The sequence below is a fragment of the Hyla sarda genome, chromosome 2 (assembly GCF_029499605.1).
Source record: "Hyla sarda isolate aHylSar1 chromosome 2, aHylSar1.hap1, whole genome shotgun sequence".
NCBI classification, from domain to species: Eukaryota; Metazoa; Chordata; class Amphibia; order Anura; family Hylidae; genus Hyla; species Hyla sarda.
The window spans coordinates 129,232,842-129,256,125 of record NC_079190.1 but is presented as its reverse complement, the minus strand read 5'-3'; the positions used below and the strand labels follow the sequence as shown (position 1 = coordinate 129,256,125).

General features: G+C 38.5%; 1 protein-coding gene across 2 annotated transcripts in view; it reads right to left on the bottom strand.

Moving 5' to 3' along the window:
- Nucleotides 1-237: 237 nt before the first annotated feature.
- Nucleotides 238-23,284, bottom strand: part of PCDH17 (protocadherin 17) — a 203,232-nt gene continuing 180,185 nt past the window's right edge. For both annotated transcript variants that reach the window (XM_056555484.1, XM_056555483.1), the window contains one exon: nucleotides 238-3,674. In XM_056555484.1, coding sequence (XP_056411459.1) covers nucleotides 2,992-3,674 — 683 coding nt within the window. In that variant the 3' untranslated portion in view covers nucleotides 238-2,991. The remainder of the gene's footprint in view (nucleotides 3,675-23,284) is intronic.

Below are 23,284 nucleotides of genomic sequence, written 5' to 3'. Positions count from 1 at the left end.
ATACATGAGGATGAGTTGTAAACATGACACGGCCGTTCTTCTGGATGTCTAATGTCTCAGTGTGAATTGGTTGAAATGCTTGGCAACGGATGAGTTTTAGAGCCCAGAAGAGACACAGTTTCGAGTAGGAAATCCATTGGCTTGGAAATTCTGTTGAGTCAGCATATTAAGCATTAAAACATACTGTGACGTATTCCGTTAACTATTGTTGCCTACTGAAATAATTATGTAGAGGCGAGAAATTAATTTGATTTTACTGTGGAATTTCAGCTATTAAGCAAAATCAAGCTTTACCCTCCTGCCAGATAGGAACATTGCAGAACACATAGACAACACATTTAGGTACATAAATTATCCAAAAAATGTAGAGCAATGCAGCATTTGTACACAGTCAGTTGTTGATGGTACTCTTCGTACCATGAAAATGAGATACAATTAACAATGTAATGCAGCCAGTCGGCAACTGACAATGAACCTCTGTCACAAGACATTTCCTGGAGAATGAAAAGACATGGGATTCTCAACTACAGACCCACAAGTACATGTTCGGACTTTTAATTAGTACAAAGGAATGGTTTGACATAGAGTTATGATAATGCCAGTAATAAACCTGTAGGCGACTTTATATGGTCATAATAACACCAGCTTGTTCGATCGGAACCCATATTCACATTCTTTTTCTCAGTTTCCAGAAAGATGTTTTTATACATTGTACATAATCTACACAGGGGATAGTCATGTTTGATCAGTATGTGTCTGTGCATTTCGAATGTATAAAAATCTTGTATTTTTATGCCTTTGTTTTTCGTTTTATTTTTATTTTATAAAGATGTATTAAAAAGACAAAGAAACGTGCACTTATTAAAATTATACCTTTTAGAAATGTCTCTGGACACAAGAATATGATTTTACATATACAGTATATATTTATAAATAAATCCTAGTATTGGCCTACTAAGTTGTTATGGCACATATTTGCTAAGTGTGGCCTTTCCATGAGACAGTTCCTAATGCCAAATAGAGCCTTACAGCATGTGCATTCTTGCCATGTCTCATGGAATTTGCGCTGCTTAGTAAACATGACACATCAGGGGTTATTTAATTGGGGCTTTGGTGAAGATCTTGAATTAAACAACAACATAATAATCAAATATATATATATATATATATATATATATATATATATATATGTGTGTGTGTGTGTGTGTCCTTTAACAAACAGCAGTGAGTCAAGTCTGCATTAAAGACACTTAAGGGGGGTTGTCCTGGCTTAGAAAAAGTTGAGCTTTTATCCTGTATCTTGGGACTTCTAGCCATCGGTTGCACCCAATACTGTAGTTTAAATCCATTTACTCGAATAAAAGATTTGCAATGCCAGATATAGCCCATGGACAAAACTGTGTCCGGTATAAAAAAAACAGACCCAATCTTCTATAACCACTTTAGTAAATAAGGCTATAGATGTTTTAGTTGTGTGTGAATATCTTTAAATAAAGATCTCTAGTTTATCTGTAGCTTTATTTATATAATCCAAAATTGGTGCTATTGATATGATCCAAAGTAGGTGCCAGTACGGGAAGAAGAAAAAAAATGTTGCTAAGGCTTATATTTTGTTGTTTTTTTTTTTTTTTTTTGGTTTCCCCTTATGGGCTTAAATGTAAACTTTTACAATGGCATGGTTGAAGAACATGTTTGTTTCTTGCTCACCTTGCTCTGACAGTCCACTTGAACACATTTTGAACAGATTATGTACTACTGCAGTTTTAAGACCATACATGTAACAAGAGACTTAGCTCTGAGGCGCTGCTTCCCATACTCCACAGGGGAAGAGGAAACAGGAAAACAAAAACTCATAGAGTTCGACAGCTACTGAGGCAACACTTGCCATTTACGATATAAGCCCAAATATTTTTTTTCCTTTTTTTTTTTTTTTTTGCAACACAACTATATATTAATTTAATAAAATACACAATATAGCTCTTATACACTCAACGATTTGGCTCATATGCACTAAAATTGCAAAGAAATCATAAAAATATGCCATTTTGATGTAAACACATTTAAATCTTCTTACATTTGCACATTTAAATGGTGACGTGATATTTGCTTCCATGAATAGGACATTTACTTTCCTGAGCAAATTTTAGTGTCCACAAATTAATTTAAAAAATATGTTTTTTTTTTCTTTTTTATAATGATGTTGCCCTTTGAGCAGTTTACCTTTAAATGGTAAAAATATTTTCTTTTCTTAACTAATCGAGGTTGAAAAACATAATTTTCTCTCTAGATAAATATTCCAGTGTGAATGTACTATATCATTTTGTAGGACACTAAAATTCTTCTTTTTTTTTTTCAACACTTTTCATTTTACATAAAGTGAATTAGCTTATGCTAGTGCAGGACACAATAAATCGACTATATATTTTTTTTATATATTACTATGTGTGGCATGGAAATGAACGTCATGGTACGGACATGTTGTACTGAAATGTTTTGGAATGTTGTTCATTTAATATAGAAATGTTGACCACAAATGGGTGTTGATGTTTGGTGCCGCTAGGACTACAGCAAAAATTAGTTAGGACTTTAATTAGAAGCTAGTGATGCTTGGTTAAAATCCACACATAAATTAGTCAACCCTGTTAATCAATGGGTTTTGTATCTCAGCAAATGAAAAGTCACAACAACTACAGGAAGTTGCACAACTTCACAAGTAGTTTCGAGTTCTGTTCCCTTGTACAACAGATTGTCAATATTCACTACAACATATTTTTTCTTGACTTAGTCCAATAGATTTTTTTTTTGTCAAAATAAAGCCAGTGTAATCTGAATAAAAGGAAAAAAAAACATTACAGGATTTTGGGGGCACTTTAAATGTTCACTTAGAGCCACAGAGCAGCATCCATTTCCCATCTCCCCTGCAAATGTGCTGTTCCAAGGGACAACTGTAGTTACTTGACAAAGGCAAACATAATAGCCTCTCAGCCCTTCTCACTTTCTTACAGCCACCGGTTCGTTGCCTCGACAGTCTTGTAAAAGCTTATCAATTTCTCTCACAACTTCCTCGGCATCTACAGATTCTCGGCCCAGATCGCGATTTGAATGCTCCAGGTGGTCTAAGACAGCGTCCATTTCACTTGAGTCTCGGCTCACTCTGGAGTGCACATCAGCAAATACATGAGCCATGGGGTCTGATGCAATGTACTGAGGGTCCTTTGTCTGTTTACTAGGTGATATGTACTGACTATCAGAAGACAGGTATTGATTGGTTGTTTCTGCCAAGACTCCTGATTTTATTTCACAGCCATTCAATGGTCCCTTAGTTGAGGCACAAGGCTCAATGCATGTCTTGGTTGGGCTGCTAGATGCAGAAGGAACCTCTTGCAGAAGAGGACTCAGGGCACGCTTGGCTTTTAAATATGGTTTTACATTGGCAATGAGAATGGTGTGCTCTCTTTTGTCTTTTCCAAATGTACAAAAGGTCTTTTTCCCAGTAGGGTTTACAGTTTCATAAGTCTCAGTTTCAACGTGAGCTTCAACAGTTGGAACAAAGAGATTTGTGCGATAATCTGCATTTTCCACCTGGTTTGTTGTGGGAAATTGTGGCATCCAACACCTGTCAGAATGGCCGAGTACTCTGCATTCATCTGTACAGTTAACACACTCCTCTTGCTCTGCAAAACAGAAACAAAAAAGGTGACTTTGTAACATGTCAAACAGTGTTCATACGAGCATCATGTACAGTAAAGAAGTTCAAACTTTCTTTAGGGAATTTAAAAAATATTTAGTAAATATTCTACAGTAGTCTATACCTATTTCATTCTAATCAATTCTAATGGCTATTTGGAATACAACAGCATATGGCTCCTTCACACACACTTATTTTCTGCATTTCAAAACCCATGTACTGTAAGAAAATCCAAGCATTTCAAGCATTTTAATTGGAATTTTTAAAAGTTTTTTTTTGTGATATTTTGTACAGATGTTTTTCCTGGCAGTCTTGCATATGGACAAGAGTGCTAGAAAAAATCCTAATTCCTATATATACATTACAATATTTTACAATAGAGTTTAAAACAACATGTATCTATAAGTTTTTGGAAAAAGCAAAATGCAACAATGGTGTCATAAAAAAAATCAAAGCTGTGTGTTAAACCAGTTTCTCTCAGTGGAAGTATAGTGTATTTTATAAAGATTTGCTTCCTACACTTCACGTTTAGTATTACTGGTATACCTACAACCTAAGGCAGGCAATGAGCAATCTTTCATGTTCCTGTGGTTGTGATTGGGCAAGCTCCACATTATGCAACTATATGGAAATTAGCACATGGGCAATTTTGCTGCTGTTTCCACATAGAATGTCCTCTCCAACATTGATGTTAAAGGGGTATTTTTTTTATTTTATTTGACTATGTTACAGGGGCTGTAAAGTTAGTGTAGTTCATAATATAGTGTCTGTACTTAGGTTTCACGGTGGTCTCACAATTCTTCTGTGATTTTAGCCCCAATGTTTATTATTAATAGCATACAAAATTAGTTTTGTCTCAGGCTTTCCCAGGTTGCAGTGTGGCCCAAAACAATACATTACTAGTCAGGTGTTCAGAGGGAGCACCCTCAATTGGTGGAGCGACCTCTGGGTGGGAGGAAGATCATTCTGTTTTTGCAACAGCACGAGGCACCCTGGCCAGAAAACATTAGTCTATTGCATTGAAGGGATCACAGGTGTGTTTCAATGGGTGAGCTGGCTGATGTGTGGGAGGGAAAAAAGTAACCTCACACTTACAAACAAGGAATCATGCAGTTTGTAGTTTACGGGAACAAACTCCAACAGAAAATAGCCAGTTCACAAAAAGATTCAGCATTATGGTAATCCCACGACATAGCCATTCAGCCCAAGACAAGCACAAATCCTTCCTAAGCATGTCCATTAATATGTACTAAAATCGCCTAATGGTTGATAACCCCTTTAATCTCAAGGGGGAAGAAAGTGTTAATGGACTAAACATGCATGCGTGAAATTAAACCAAATTTTGGTGCTACTGTTCGGAGGTCTGTGCTAAAAGTCTGTCATTACACCTATTTTGCAATAGGCCGCTTGCATGATCTCATTCAGTGTATTTTTGTAGTATACACTTTGAAGAATAAAAGATATAATAGATGCAATTTTTGTATGGGAAATTAGACAAACAGGATGAATAAGGGGAACATTTCACTATATTACCGCCTTTATATGCTATATTCAGCACAGTAAATGATCACTAAGTTAGCTATGGCTTCTATTATCTATTATTTGGAAAACTACGTTTTATTTTCTTCATGTGGTTTATATAATAAATTAATACAAACAAGAAGGGCGTTTTTTATGTAGAACTGAATAAATGATAGCTCGTGGCTTTGGCTTTATTCTTCTATAAGAAAAGTGCCGAATGCTATCCTCTAATGCATTAAAGTAAAAATAAATGAACAGTATGCTATGGTCTGTGTTCTAGGAGTGAATAATTGATACGCTTTGCCGTACCACAATCCTCCTTGTTAACATTTTTTACATTTTAAATTACATTGAACACAATATACCCTCGCCATTTATGTTTCACAGTGAAATAAATAGCTACAGTTAGCTTTTGTTAAAGTACTTAGGGAATATCTAAAATTCACTTCATTATATATAAGTAGTAATCATTCCAACACAAGCACAAAGATATTCCCACTCTCACTTCCCTTCGTTTTAAAACATAGGACATTAGTGAAGTTCTCCCCGAACCCTCCTGCTGTTATAATATAAATGATAACCTCACCGATTTTGCAACACCATATTAATAGTGTTTACGGACCCTAGGGAAAAATTTCTCAAAAGCAATGGAAGGAGAAAGCGAAGGGTCGACCACAGCAATGTGACTCTAAAGAAACTCTAAAAATTTACAGCAACTGGTACCCAGTTTTTATAATCTCCATAGAAAAAGATGACAGGTTGACTCTGTTTGCTATGGGCAACAAGGCCACACTTTTTATTAGACAGTTTTGATACATGAGACCCATTATAATCTCATTTAAAAACCGTGTTCAGATCTATTTTAAATGTACTGTACTGAAAGATAGAACACCTAAATCATTGCAATGGTCTCTTATCTTACGTTCAGCTATTGTCTGATTTAAGCTGTGTATTTTACATTTTCCTGAAAGGCATGAACCAGTATTTTCTTATGATCATGTCTAACGTCAGGGTTGCAGAAAATCAGCTTTTCCTTACTTCAACCCAGAAGCCAGAAAGTAGTGTTTGTCAATATGTGACCACTGACTAGAGATGAGCTAATTTTAAAAAAAATTGATTCGGGCGATTCGCCAATTAAAAAAAAAAACAAACGAACGATTTGATCCGAATAAATTGTTGCCAAATTTTTATTATTAATGTATTTTAATATTGTGTTTAATAAAGTATGTGTGTGTGTGTTTAACTTTTTTTCTTCTATTTTTTCTCTATTTTTACTACTACTCCCACCATGGAACAGACTGTTCAATGATGGGAGGAGTAGTACCTGTGATAATAGACAGATCGCCCCGGGTGTCTCTACTGACACCTGCTGCGATCGTCCTGTATAATGTGTGGATGCGGGTGGCTTTCTCACTTCTAGATAGGATGATCGCAGGACGATGTCAAGATTGATACCTGCTGTGTTCTGTCTTTAAATGCAGGTACTACTGCTCCCAACATGGAGCACATTTTGCTCCATGCTGGGAACTGTAGTACCTGCATTAACAGACAGATCACAGTGGGTGTTACTTCTTTTTTCTTTTTTTACTTCTTATTTAATTTAAATTTTATACATAATTATAACACACAAAATACAGTAGTTACATAACTTCAATCTTGAGCTTACTAGAAAAAAAAAAAAAAAGGAAAGGAATATTTCCCTCCAGTTATGCCAACATATAACTCCTCTGTCAGCCTAAAAAAAAATATAAATAAATCTCTTGACTTAGATCTCTGCAAAACACAAATTACAAGTAACTACCCATCTCATAGCTATCCAACCTCAGTTATCCCCCCCCCTTCCTAAACCCCTAAATCATACTTCTGACACCCAATGTGATCATCCTGTATAATGTATAGATGCGGCCGGCTGCTCTTCTCTGGTCCCACTGTAGTATGAGTATATGCCGTGTATATACCTATTATTTGTATTTCCTGCATGGAGCTGTGATTGACTGGAACCATCTGGCCAATCACAGATCTCTGCTGGAAATATGAATAAGTGATGTGAATTCTATTCACATCACTGGCCGGCTGGAGTATAGTACATAGATCGAGCACAGAGGAAAGCCGCTCCATCTCTGCAATAGAAAGGACAATTGCATTGGGTATCAGGAGAGAAACTTGCTGTGATCTGTCTATTAGTACAGGTACTACAGCTCCCATCATGGAACCGTCTGTTCCATGATGTGAGTAGTAGTACTGCCTAAAAAAAGGTAAACAATTTAGGAAAAAAAAGTGAAACACACATACACACACATACTTTATTAACCCCTTCAGGACCAAGCCCATTTTGGCCTTAAGGACCAGAGCGTTTTTTGCACATCTGACCACTGTCACTTTAAACATTAATAACTCTGGAATGCTTTTAGTTATCATTCTGATTCCGAGATTGTTTTTTCGTGACATATTCTACTTTAACATGGTAGTAAATTTTTGTGGTAACTTGCATCCTTTCCTTGTGAAAAATCCTAAAATTTGATGAAAAATTTGAAAATTTTGCATTTTTCTAACTTTGAAGCTCTCTGCTTGTAAGGAAAATGTATATTACAAATAAAAAAAAAATTTTATTCACATATACAATATGTCTACTTTATGTTTGCATCATAAAAGTGACGAGTTTTTACTTTTGGAAGACACCAGAGGGCTTCAAAGTTCAGCAGCAATTTTCCAATTTTTCACAAAATTTTCAAACTCACTATTTTTCAGGGACCAGTTCAGGTTTGAAGTGGATTTGAAGGGTCTTCTTATTAGAAATACCCCACAAAAGACCCCATTATAAAAACTGCACCCCCCAAAGTATTCAAAATGACATTCAGTCATCATTTTAACCCTTTAGGTGTTTCACAGGAATAGAAGCAAAGTGAAGGAGAAAATTCACAATCTTCATTTTTTACACTCGCATGTTCTTGTAGACCCAATTTTTAAATTTTTACAAGGGGTAAAAGGAGAAAATGTATACTTATATTTGTAGCCCAATTTCTCTCGAGTAAGCACATACCTCATATGTCTATGTAAAGTGTTCGGCGGGCGCAGTAGAGGGCTCAGAAGGGAAAGAGCGACAAGGGGATTTTGGAGAGTACGTTTTTCTGAAATGGTTTTTGGGGGCATGTTGCATTTAGGAAGCCCTTATGGTGCCAGAACAGCAAAAAACCCTCACATGGCATACCATTTTGGAAACTAGACCCCTTGAGGTACGTAACAAGGAATAAAGTGAGCCTTAATACCCCACAGGTGTTTCACGACTTTTGCATATGTAAAAAAAAATATTTTTTTTTCACTAAAATGTGTGTTTCCCCCCAAATTTCACATTTTTCCAAGGGTTAATAGCAGGAAATACCCCCCAATATTTGTAACCCCTTCTCTTCTGAGTATGGAGGTACCCCATAAGTTGACCTGAAGTGCACTATGGGTGAACTATAATGCTCAGAAGAGAAGGAGTCATATTTGGCTTTTTGAGAGCAAATTTTGCTCGGGGGGCATGTCGCATTTAGGAAGCCCCTATGGTGCCAGAACAGCAAAAAATACCCACATGGCATACCATTTTGGAAACTAGACCCCTTGAGGAATGTAATAAGGAATAAAGTGAGCCTTATTACCCCACAGGTGTTTCATGACTTTTGCATATGTAAAAAAAAAAATAATAATTTCCACTAAAATGTGTGTTTCCCCCCTAATTTCACCTTTTTGCAAGGGTTAATAGCAGAAAATACTCCCCAAAATTTGTAACCCCATCTCTTCTGAGTATGTAGGTACCCCATAAGTTGACCTGAAGTGCACTATGGGCGAACTACAATGCTCAGAAGAGAAGGAGTCATATTTGGCTTTTTGAGAGCAAATTTTGCTCGGGGAGCATGTCGCATTTAGGAAGCCCCTAAGGTGCCAGAACAGCAAAAAAAAAAACACATGGCATACCATTTTGGAAACTAGACCCCTTGAGGAACGTAACAAGGGGTACAGTGAGCATTTACCCCCCACTGGTGTCTGACAGATCTTTGGAACAGTGGGCTGTACAAGTTTTCATTTTCATGGACCACTGTTCCAAAGATCCGTCAGACACCTGTGGGGTGTAAATTCTCACTGCACCCCTCATTACATTCCGTGAGAGGTGTCGTTTCCGAAATGGGGTCACATGTGGGGTTTTGTTTTTTTTGCGTTTGTCAAAACCGCTGTAACAATCAGCCACCCCTGTGCAAATCACCTCAAATGTACATGGTGCACTCTCCCTTCTGGGCCGTGTTGTGCGCCCCCAGAGCACTTTGCGCTCACATATGGGGTATCTCTGTAGTCGGGAGAAATTGCGTTACAAATTTTGGGGGGCTTTTTTCCCTTTTACCTCTTGTGAAAATTTAAAGTATAGGGCAACATCAGCATGTTAGTGTAAAAAATAAAAAATGTTTACACTAACATTCTGGTGTAGACCCCAACATTTCCTTTTCATGAAGGGTTAAAGAAGAAAAAGCCCCCCACACCTTGTAACGCAATTTCTCCCGAGTACGGCGATACCCCATATGTCGCCCTAAACTGTTGCCCTGAAATACGACAGGGCTCCAAAGTGAGAGCGCCATGTGCATTTGAGGCCTAAATTAGGGATTTGCATAGGGGTGGACATAGGGGTATTCTACGACAGTGATTCCCAAACAGGGTGCCTCCAGCTGTTGCAAAACTCCCAGCATGCCTGGACAGTCAACGGCTGTCCGACAATACTGGGAGTTGTTGTTTTTCAACAGCTGGAGACTCTGCTTTGGAAACAGTGGCGTACCGGACGTTCTTATTGGGGGAGGGGGGCTGTGTAGGGGTATGTGTATATGTAGTGTTTTTAACTTTTTATTTTATTTTGTGTTAGTGTAGTGTAGTGTTTTTTGGGTACAGTCACATGGGCGGGGGATTACAGCGAGTTTCCCAGCGCAAAATTTGCTGCATCTCAAGATGCGAGAAACCCACTGTAAAAGCCTCGCCCATGTGAATGTACCCTGTACATTCACGGGGGTGGCGGGGCGGGGGGGGCTTGCATCAGCTGTTGCAAAACCACAACTCCCAGCATGCATGGTCTGTTAGTGCATGCTGGGAGTCATAGTTTTGCAACAGCTGGAGGCACACAGGTTAGGAAACACTGAGTTAGAAACAGACAATGTTTCCCAACCAGTGTGTCTCCAGTTGTTGCAAAACTACAACTCCCAGCATGCCCAGACAGCTGAAGGGCATGCTGGGAGTTGTAGTACGGCAACATCTGAAGGGCCAGATGTTGCTGAACTAAAACTCCCAGCATGCCTGGACAGTCAGTGCATACTGGGAGTTGTAGTTTTGCAACAGCTGGAAGAGCACAGATTGGAGACCATTATACAATGGTCTCCAAACTGGGGCCCTCCAGATGTTGCAAAACTACAACTCCCAGCATGCATGGTCTTTAGTGCATGCTGGGAGTTATAGTTTTGCAACAGCTGGAGGCACACAGGTTAGGAAACACTGAGTTAGAAACAATGTTTCCCAACCAGTGTGTCTCCAGCTGTTGCAAAACTACAACTCCCAGCATGCCCAGACAGCTGAAGGGCATGCTGGGAGTTGTAGTTCGGCAACATCTGAAGGGCCAGATGTTGCTTAACTAAAACTCCCAGCATGCCTGGACAGTCAGTGCATGCTGGGAGTTGTAGTTTTGCAACAGCTGGAAGAGCACAGATTGGAGACCATTATACAATGGTCTCCAAACTGAGGCCCTCCAGATGTTGCAAAACTACAACTCCCAGCATGCCCAGACAGCCAAAGGCTGTCTAGGCATGCTGGGAGTTGTAGTTTTCAGACTCCTAGAAGCAGCAGTGAAGATCTTCACTGCTGCTTCTGAGGACCATATACTCACCCGTCGCTGCTCGTCCACGTGGCCGGTCCCGCGCTGCTCCTCGGTCCCGCCGCTGGATCAGGTAAGTCCGCCGGTCCCCACGTGTCCCCCCCCCCCCCCTATCCTGCAGGTCCCCGCGAGCCCCCGCAGCCTTCGTCCCCCGTTCTGCCCGACTTCCAGGGGCGGGCAGTGCGGGGGATCTGAACTTTCACCCCAGATCACTGTGATTGGTCCACAGGGACCAATCACAGTGATCGCTGACCAGGACCATCAATTGATGGTCCTGGGGGTGAAGCAGAAGTTGTCCCCTGCTGGAAACAGCGGGACTTCTGCCAGTTAACCCGTGCGATGCTGCGCATCGCCGGGTTAACTGCATGTCATTTATAAACGCCGGGATGCGCGAACGCACTGCACAACCCGGCGTTTATATATGACATTCTGCGGGAAGGGGTTAAACACAATATTAAAATACATTACTAATAAAAAAAAGAATTATAAAAAATATATTATTTTTACATTTAAATGGCCCCTTTCTACATTTTTATTATTGTCGGCTACATTTTTAGGTCCCTGCCTGCCCACATAAATTGATCCCTGCTTAAAAATAAAAAAAAATTAGCATTTGCTTAAGAAGAAAAAGAAGAATAGCAGACGAAAGTAGCCACAGATCTATAAGCACCATTGTCATCAGCATTCCCAGCACTACAAGCCTATACCAATATGTTGGTGCAGGTGATGCTGGTAACAAATTCCCTTTAAAGGAGTACTACTTACTTTTTTTTAAATGAACTGGTGCCAGAAAGTTAAACAGATTAGTAAATTACTTCTATTAAAATCCTAATCCTTTTAGTACTTTTTAGCAGCTGTTTGCTACAGAGGAAAATCTTTATTTTTTGTGTTGTCCACAGTGCTCTCTGCTGACACCTGCTGCCCGTATCAGGAACTGTCCAGAGCAGGAGAATATCCCCATAGCAAACCTATGCTGCTTTGGACAGAGGTGTCAGCAGAGAGCACTGTGGACAACACAAAAAAGAAATTTAAAAAGTAAAGAATTTCATCTGTAGCCTACAGTTGCTAAAAAGTACTAAAAGGATTAAGATTTTTTAATAGAAGTAATTTACTAATCTGTTTAACTTTCTGGCATCAGTTCATTAAAAAAAAAATGTTTTCCACCGGAGTACCCCTTTAAGCGTAAATTAAACCTAAACATTAGTTAAATTACAATTTATTCATTCATTTGAAAAAAAAAAAAGGCATGACATTAAGATTGCTTTTAGGAACAGGAATGGTTTTGTAAAATCATCCTAATACTGTACATTATTTTAGCTTATTTTGTTATTGCGCTATTCTTCTTCCTGATACACATGCATGCATATTATATTATAAAAGAATATACATATTTGTCTGTTATTCACAGTAAAAGACGGCATATTTGTGTGCCTGTTCTCTGTTCAGTTTCTTTTTATTTCTGGTTTTGGTTGAGATTTTTAATTTAGATTGAAAAAAAAGCAACACTTCAGTAACAGTGATGGGTTACATCGAATGTTTTCTCTTTTTATGCTCATTTGGCTGTTACTTGATAGGAAATAGTCTAAAGGAAATCACTGTAGTATAGTAACTCCATGGGAACATTAAACTATGAAAGTATAATGGGATTTATGCATAACAAACATGCAGGTTATCACTAGGTCACAGATGGCAGCAAAACTTGAAAATGAAAATGACACGTTAAGCATTACTGAATCATATTACAGCTCCTGTCTACTTTGTTATTCCATCACAAATAACAGAACACACTCTAAATTTATAGAGGGCACATTTCATTAGTAGGGAGACATACAGTGTCACCAGGGAATGCCTCAAGCTTGACCTTATCATGCATATGCTGCCACTTTTATGCTACTAATTCACATAACCTAGCGGCTGAAAGAAGTAAAAAAAAAAGAAAAACTATTTACACTAAAAATTCAACAACCAAAAAATAGGAGAATGTTAATTATGAACATTTCCTGTGTAATAATTTTGCACATAAACCTGTAAACAGTTTTTTTAAGTGTTACTCCGCTCCCCAGTGTTCGCAAAATTCCACCTCACACTGGAACATTGTGTTCCTGGACGCTGTATGCGGGCTTTTGTGTTCACCCCCGCCCCCCTTGTTACATCACACCCGTCAGGTGACGTCACGTCCCGCCCCCTCAATGCAAGTCTATGGGAGGGGGTGTGATGGCCGTTGCTCCCCCTCCCATAGACTTGCATTGAGGGGGCCGTACGTGACGTCACATGACGGGGTGTGACGTCACGAGGAGGCGGGCATGAACACGGAAACCCACTCACAGCGTTCAGGAACTCAATGTTCCGAACGCTGGAAAACGGAGTAACCCTTTAAGGCATGGCTATGAGTGCTGTGCTTGCTTCATAATGGGTAACTTCAGGATATTATCAGTAGCCGTGGACTCATCGATAATGGCGAACATCAGTTTTCACACTGATGTCCGCCCTCAACCCTATCAATGCCGAAAATGGACATGCCAGGGGGTTCAGGTGGGCTCATCAGACCTTCGCAGTTCAACCGCTTGGGTCCAATGAGCTCAAATGGCTACCCAAGGTCTTATACCAGCCTCAGGTGTGCAGGATGAAAGATCTACCTGTTCAACCTGCACAAGAAGATTGCTGATAGTACTGATCAGTACTATGTTGTAACATAGTACTGTACAGTACATAGCAATCTAATGATTTCTATTAATAGTCCCGTGCTTCACTGTACATTTTATGGAAAAAATAAAAGTTTTGTCTCTTAAAAGGAGAGGAGGAAAAACAAAAAAAAACACAAAAATGAAACCTGATTGTTTCCTCAAGTCCAAAATGGGCTTGTGTTAAATGACCCTTCACAAGAGTTGGAGGGAAAAAAAGTGTAAAAATATGTCCAGTGATTGTTAATGAATATTATTATGATAAGATGTAATAAACGTATTATTATAGAACATTCCTTCTTTACATATCAATGAGGATGTACTCTATATGGTAGAATGTACAAGAGGTTCACATCACTTCTGCCAAATAAACAACAGGACTTTGGTATAAAGGAAACCTCTGTACCCCTATAGCTACTGATATTATTCAGTGTATGGGGTTTTAACCAGCAGCTCATGGATCAGAATAAATCATATAAGTGTATAAGTTGGAACTATGAGAAAAACTCCAGAGAGGAGGATAATAGTAGCATCCCGACTGGGAGCTCTGATACCAACTATATCATAGATAGGATAGGAGCTTATGCTCCATTAGGAACTGATCCATTGGCTGTGCTTTTAATGCACATCATATTTTTTGTTTTTTCATGTGTTCATAATATTTTTTGTTTTCTAATAAATGGAATAATAAAAATATTTTTTTTTATAGTTACAGGGTTCCCTTGTTTGGGAAATTAGTCCCATAAAGGTGTAAGCCTGAATGGGAATTTGTAATTTGGCTTTTAAATATATGGTCACACTTATATGCCTACAATTGCATATGGCTGTCAATGACTGCCACAAAAAAAAAAAAAAGAGGAATAGAGGAATGTGAATGCTAACTATATTATCACAGTTGGGTATATAGGAGCCCAATGAATACAGATCAAAATGATCTCTTTGGCATACAGTTAGTCTATAGGCACATCAGAATGCAGTATATGTTGAGAGATTGTCATAGTGTATATGGCAAACATGGTGTAAATCGATCCTTAGTCATTTTGACTGCATTATTCTAAGCTGTTTTAAATACTTCGCTATGTGACTATACCATAACACAGCTTTTGAGTAATGTCCTAATGCATAAGACAGCACAGTTCTCTGACACATACTATATTTATAATCTACTATATTCCAGAATCAGAACTGGCTAAAATTCTCATTTACTTGTCACATATAGTGTGTTTTGTCAGACAAATACAGAGGGAAATAAACATTTGAATATCAGACAGCAGACAGTAAAAAACAGACAAGAGCTTTATGGCCCAGAATCATTTTACGCGAATGCAAATGAAGAGTGAAAATCTGATCGCTTCTGCAGAAATACAGTGAAAACAGCAACATAATCTCAACACAACACGCCTGTTTTCCAGACATGCTGTATATGCATTGCCTTTGGTCATACATTTCCATTTACTAGTATTACAATCTTGGCTTCAGTTATGATACAAGACATACAGATGGAATAATTTAACTTTAAAATTGAGAGTGAATATCAGGTGATGGGCGGGAATATGCAGTCAGGGGATGTGTATTAGGCATACAGTCCCTCAATGTACATTCATACCCCTAACTGTATAATCTCTGCCCACCACATGATATTCACTTCTGTTATTAAAATTAAATTCATGCCCAATTTTGTGGTTACCTGAATTGACAGAAAAAAATTCAGGAATGGGATTATTATAATCTATGGTTTCCTGAGGTATAAAGAGATTTTACACTATATAGTATTGTGACACCTACGGATTACACCCACAGGAGCTTTTAGGACATCCTGTTAAAATCCATACCCATTAAAATGGAGTTGGTCCCACCCTTTGCAGTTATAACAGCTTTCACTTTTCTGGAAATGCCTTCTACAAGATCGAAGTAAGATACTGGCCCTCATTTACTAAGAGTGTAGGTTTCTTTGTGGGTTTTAATTCCCTACAATTTATTTTCCACGGTATTTACTAAAGTTTCCCTACATTTTCCACTTTCCCTACACTTTGCCTTTTTTACACATTCTCTTATCTGTCTGGTTTTCCTCAGCTCAAATCCACCACATTTTATCTGGAAATCTTAGTAAGTATGTTGAGTTTTTGTGAAAATGTCAGGAACATGCCCCTTTTTTGAGACCACACCCCTTCCCCCCAGTGACCACACCCCCTTTTTGTATTTTCTTAGCAAAATAGAGAGTTAGTTGGGTTTTTTTCAATTCTGGCGCAAACTATGGAGCAAAATCTGGCATAGACAGAATTTCTGGCGAAATCCGACAGAATCTGGCCCACAACCCAACAAAACATGTCGGGTTTGCAATAGTAAATGAGGGCCACTGTGTCTGTGGGAATGTTTGCCCATTCATCCAGAAAAGCATTTGTGAGGTTAGACGCTAATGTTAGACAAGAGGGCCTGGCTTATAAATTACTATTATAGTTCATTTCAAAGATGTTTGATGGGATTAAGGTTAGGACTATGTGAGGGTCAGTGAAGTTCTTTTACACTGGTCCGATGAAAAGCATAGGATAGAGTATAAGAGAAAGCCGGGCCTGTTCAGGAGATCCCTTAAACGGGCTTCGGCTCTCTGCAAGGAGTGTGTGTTACAGACAGCACATTCTCTATGGGAGTCCTTAAGAGACCTGAGTGCAAAAAACAAATCTATTTGGTGCTCCCATAGCAATTAATGGCATGTGTGTAGTCTATAATGTTCGGACCCCCACACGATCAGACACTTATCTCTTATCCTGTGGATAGGGCATAAGTTGCTTTTCACTGGACCACCCCTTTATGTATGCAGAAGCATTAAGAGTAAGGGGGATAGGCCAACCACTGAAAAACAACCCAATAGCTTACTTCAGATATAGCAAAACAGCAAGTGTCAGAATGCTGGTTTATGAACAGCAGGAGAGCCATATGTTGGAAGCCATTGGGATATACAGTTCTACATGGTATCACATATTTACTGGTGTTTCATTATCAGTTTAGTTGCTATACCAAGTTTAAAGTATTGTATAGCCTATTCTAGAATAAACTACACTGTATTTACACTACCGTACACTGAACATATGTTACTGCTATATCTGTGTGTAAATGTGTTTTCACAAACATCTGCCTATGCACTTCCCCTTCTATTCTGAAAATGTGTAAGCAGTACAAAACAATAGCATAAAAATAACCTGGTAGAGAAGCCACTGTCAAACTTTTTACAGTACTATTCCAGCTGTGATCACTGAGCTATGACCAATTTTTCAAAGCATGTAGAACAATTTTAGGGTATACAAACTCCAATATTAGCATGCAGCATATAGCAAAAAACCACAGATGGTATTTATAAAAAAAAAAACTAAAAATTGAAATTCATCAGAATAATATATTTTGAGTATTCAATGTAGAAAGGCTTAATTGGGTTTTGATGACAGGATGTGTAGTTTTGTTGCTAAATAGATTTTTTTTCCCATTTTGCCCTATATCTTCTTACAGATTGTAAACAATATAGTGACTTCGGTTACAATACAGTAGGATGCAATTCTCAGGAGCTAAAATTGCAGCAACAATTGGTTAAGCCAGATGGTCTCACTGATAGAGCCATTACATTATTCTGTAGCTCTCAGACTTGGTAAGTCACAATTTCCAAAATGAATTACTGTACTGTACATGTTCAGCATCTCCTTCCAGTTTATAAATTGAGTTTATTTGAGTAAAAACATTACAGCAGAAACAATTATATATATATATATATATATATATATATATATATATATATATCACAAGTTTACACAGATGCATGGATGTAAGTATTTAGACCCTTCGCTATGACACTTTAAATTAAGTTCTGGCTCCTCCTATTTCTCTTGATCATCTCTGAGATGTTTCCTCACATTGATTAGAGTTACTTGTAGTAAATTCAGAGCTGATTGGACAGGATTTGAAAAGACAGCTCTGTCTATATAAGTTCTCACAGCTGACAATGTATATCAGAGCAAGAACCAGGCCATAAGGGGGGAAGATCTGCTTTAAGAGCTCAGAGACAGCATTGTGTAGAGGCACAGATCTGGAGAAGGGTTAAAAAATTCTGCTACACTGAAAGTTCCCAAGAGCAAAGTAGCATACATATTTATTCGTGTATAACACGCACTAGCGTATAACACGCACCCCAATTTTAACAGGGAAATTTAAGTATAAAAAAAATAAATGTTAAATAAATAACTTGGACTAAATGCCACATCTCCCCCCCCCCCAACTTTGATTTCCCCTGCACCTCAGTTTTCCCCTCCCCCAGTGCTACATCATTCCTCTCCTTTTATCAGCTCCTGTGCCACATTTACCCCTCTCATCACCCCCCATGTCATAGACCACCAGGCATGCAGATATGTACCCTATCACTGCCATAGACCACTAGCCATACAGACATTACCCCTTTAGTGCCTTACCCCCCCCTCATCATTTCTCCCTGTCTCATCATTGCCCCCATCATTCCCCCCCCCCCTCATCGTTCCTCCTATGCCATTCTTCCTATGCCTCATCATTCACATCCCCTGTCTCATCATTCCCCTGCTTTTTATAATTTTTTTTATTTTCCTTACCTGCCTGCGCTTCGGCAGGCAAGGTCAGGCGGCGGGTCTTTCGGGCTGCGTGGTCAGGGAAGCAGATGAGTGACGTCTTCTGCAGGCTCCTCTGCACAGAATCACGGACATCACTTTTCATTTCCTGCAGCCGCCATTGTTCACTTTTCTAAAGTGGCCACAGCCGGGTCGCTGTACTTAAACCGCTGGCGCTGGGCCACTCTGGCCACCGGTGGCTGCAGGAAATGAAAAGTGACATCCCTGATGCCACGCAAAGAAGCCGGCAGAGGACATCACTCATCTGCTTCTAGATGCAGCCCACGAGACCCGTCATCCGCTGTCATTGACCTGGCCTGCCGAAGCGCAGCCAGGTAAGGAAAATAAAAAAACTATAAAAAGCAGGGGAAAAGGGAGAATGATGAGGCAGGGGGGAAGGTAGGGAAAATAAAAAGCAGAGCGGGGAGAAGTGTGAGCCCGCAGGAGCACCCGATGGTCACTGTTTTAAAGTGGACACAGCCAGGTTGCTGATCCTTAACAAGCAGCTGCCGCTGCGGCCACTTTAAATCAGTGACCAGCACAGATTAACAAGGAGTCTTCCAAGAAAAAGAAGAAAAATTTAAAAGCAATCTGATTGATTGCTATTGACAACTGGTCTACTTTTCCTCTACGCAGGTTTTGATATATCTCCCACAAAGAATATAAGCTCTCACATGCAGGGCTCCCACTCCCCTTGGCTGAATAATAAGTGTGCAATATTGTAATGTCTAATATTTGTTCTTATTTGTAGCCTTAGAATTACAAGTTGTTGTATAATTTGTTGCCACTTTATAAATAATCTAATAATAATAATAATTATAATAATAATTATTATTATAATTATTATTATTATGCATTAATGCATCTAGAAAATGCACTTCCACTCCACACCTGTGTAGAAAAAGAATGCAGTCCACCGTAGCAATCAATTAGATTGCTATTTTAATTTTAGAAAAGGCCTCTGAAAAATTAAAGAACATAATGATTGGTTGTTAACAGCAACTGCACCACTCTTACTTTACACAGGTTTTAATAAATCTCCTCCAAGTATCTGACTGCTAACTCTGATACATAGATATGCCGAACCACAATGTCAGATGTTGGAAAACAATGGTGTCATTTCGTAAAAATAAATTAATAAATCTTCTTTAAGCTACAGTCCCACATAGCACTAACACAGCGTATTTCACACTGCGCAAAATGTGCTGCGCAGTGGGAAATACGCTGCTTATTCTGGGATGAGCATACACACAGGGCTAGCCAGTGGCAATCCTGCGTGATCAGTGAGGTTTGGTGGCAAGGCCATAGCAAGTCTGTGACACACGGCCCTGTCCCCAAACCTTGCTGAATGCTCATCGCAGAATACGCAGCATATTTCCCGCTGTGCAGAACATTCTGTTCAGAGTGAAATACGTTTTGTTAACGCTACGTAGGACCTTAGCCTTGAAATAAAAGAGTTCTCTTAAACAAATCTTTAATAATGGGCTGTGCAGAAAAAAAACAATACAACAAGCATACTGAACTCATATAAGCATTCTACATCTGAATTACGCACATTCATGCATACATATATTATTGGATTATCATTATTTGCTAGTGTTTAATGGCCATAGTACAGAATGCACAGTTCAGCTAAGAACAGAAACAATAATTATGAAATTGCCTTTTAATACTCCAAGAAAAGGAAGGGTTATGAAAAACGTGAATCATGGGATGACATGTGAACACTCTGGGTGCAGGCAGTGATAAGGTGATAGCAGGATGCGCACTTAGATTTTATGACATCTGCAAAATACAATCTTTTGCCAACAAACACATAAAGTCATAGATTTTTATAAATTTTCATTGTGCTATTAGCTATTGGTAGACAGAGCTTCTAATTCCCTCATACCATTTCATGGTACATAAAAAATAAATAAACTTTAATTCCATGTCAACAATCTTTGTATATAAATTGGCATGCAATAGAAAGCCTAGGCATTTTAATCAAATTAAAGATCATATAAAACTAGAATATGAATATCAAATAAAAGAAACATAGCAATCATTGTTAGGAAATGATAATGTTATTGTTGCACTTAAAATACTGTTTTATTGCATGTACCTAGGAAGTCAGCCTTTACCTCATCATAATAAATATGAAATTACAAATAATTTTGTGTATTTCTCTGGGATTTTGCTGTCTAAATGTTTATTACTGTATTATATCTGTTTAAATAATGCATTATATGGGAATCTGCTGTTCACTTATAACTTCTGAAAGAAGTTCAAACATGTTTAATGAGTTGGGGAGAACCAGATGGATTTAAGGACTGTATCCGGTATTACAGTGAATACATCTAACCCCACCTGAGGATTTACTGGCTCTTTGGTGGCCAAGTCAAACCTTGGCTTACAACTAGAAAACTGGTAATCACAACTACAGTATGGACATAGTAAAGATATAGATTGAGCTTAAAGGATGTTTGTCTTTTTTTCAACGTTGTGAGCTATGGGGGGGGATTTATCTAGAGTGGTGTAGGTGCACATCTTTTTACCCCATTAACCTCTTGGGGACACAGGGAGTATGCATACGCCCTGCATCCCCGATCCTTATGGACTCAGGGGGGACCTGTACACCCTGGTCCCATTTACCGGGTTTAAACTGTTCTCACCAGCAGAGAACGGGTTAAACCCGGTGGGTCCCAGTTGCTACGGGCAGCCAGGACCCATGGCTAACGCTGGGCATGGCAGATCGGGCCGATGCCCGGCAATAACACTTTAGACACCGCAATCAAAGTTGAATGCGGCATCTAAAACGAAAGTAAAAGAATCCCAGCAGCTCAGCAAAATTGTGATGTCCCGATCAGCTTACCGGACGATGGGAGGGTCCTCACCTGCCTCTCCATTCTCCGATTGGCGATCTACTGCTCCTTGCCTGCGCAGCAGGAGCAGCAGAGTGCCAGTTACACTGATCAGTGCTTTGCAATGGCAGAGAACTGACCAGTATATGCAATCAGAAGATTGCATGTTTTAACTCCCAATGGGGGCTAAAAAAAAAAAAAAGGGTAACATTTTTTTTAAATAAAAGTTCATTAACCCCTTCCCTATTAAAAGTTAAAATTATCCCCCTTTTCCCATTTTTTAAAATAATGTAGTAAAGAATAAAAATAATCATATGTGGCACTGACACGTGCGTAAAAGTCCGAACTATTAAAATATTAGGTTAGCTAAAGCACACAGTTGATTGAGTACACGTAAAAAAATACCAAAGTTAAAAATTGTGAATTTTTGGTAACTTCATATACCATAAAAATATTAATAAAAAGCGATAAAAAAGTCCCATCAAAACAAAAATGGTACCTATAAAAACTACAGATGACAGGGCAAAAAATGAGCCTCATACCACCCCGTACACAGAAAACTAAAAAAAAGTTATAGGGGGTCATAAGATGCCAATTTTAAACATACTAATTTTAGTTTATAATTTTTTAAGTATTAAAATAAAATAAAACCTACATAAATTAGGTATCCTTGTAACCATATGGGCCTACAGAATAAAAATAAGGTACCAAATATTGCACTGCGTAGAAACGGGAGCCCCCAAAAGTTACAAAATGGCATTTTTTTTTTATTTCACCCCACAAATAAAAAAAATTTGGGGTTTCGCCGCAGGTTATATTCTAAAATAAGTGTTATCATTGCAAAGTACAATTGGTGACACAAAAAACAAGCCCTTATATGGGTCTGTAGGTGCATAACTGAAAGCATTATGATTTTTAGAAAGGAAGGAGGAAAAAGCGAGAATGCAAAAACGAAAATTTGCTGAGTCCTTAAGGTGAAAATAGTCTGAGTCCCTAAGGGGTTAATTTGTGTGGTGGAAATGGTATGCCTGCACCAAATTTATTACGTGATAAATCTGGTGCTGATCACATTTCTCCACTTTGTAAGGTGCTTCCTCTGCAACTTTTTGTGTGACTTTTTAACCTGTGTGACAAAATGTGCGACTTTTTAATAATGCTGTCCACAGTCAGTTTTGTAAGCCAAGTAAGGACTGGAGTACAGTAGAAGTTCCCCAAACTGAAAAGTTGCACATCATAAACTGCATAATATTAATCGAAATCACAACTTGGTATGTTCTTTTAGAAAAAAAACTTCTAAATGAAAAGTCGCTAAATTTTGGTGCAAAAAATCACTGTGCCAAAGGGAAAAATTCAGGAGGTCTATATAGACTATGGTCTCAGCATTAGTTTTGCAAACATTACTTGCCTTACAATTTAAAGGAATGCTCTAAGCAAAACTGTGCCATGTCTAGTGCAGGGCGTAAGGGTGTAGTGTATATGATGAAGGGGCTTTCTCTGAAATGTTTTTTCAATACCTGTGCTATGAACTGCCCCTAAGGTCTTGCACTATATGAGCAATGTCCACACAACATTTTAACTGGCAGATCTCTGCTATATATCGTAAAATAATGATCATATTTTTATGACCATTTTTTATACGCAGTGTGCACAGGCAATCACTTTTCTAAAGGCTTACTTATTTAGTACACATTTGTTAAAAACAAAAGACCCCCCCCCACACACACACACACAAATTTACAGTGATTTTACTGACACTTTTTTTATTATTAAAATATGCCTGAAAAAATGCTGTGTGACCATAGCCTTAAACGGAATGTTCCTTACATTTCTTAACAGGGACCCATCATCCATCTATCTTGTCCTCCCTTAAGGATAAAAAGAAGCTTGAATCATTAGGATCTAGAAAAATATGAGCGAAAGCCAAGCTCAGGATGTGCAGTAAAACTTAACTTTTAATTAATTAAAGTTAATAAAATACTAGAAGACAAGTGATGTGTAATGATACGGTCAAAATAAATACTGGTCAGTCCTTGGGCTCTGCAGGGCCCAGC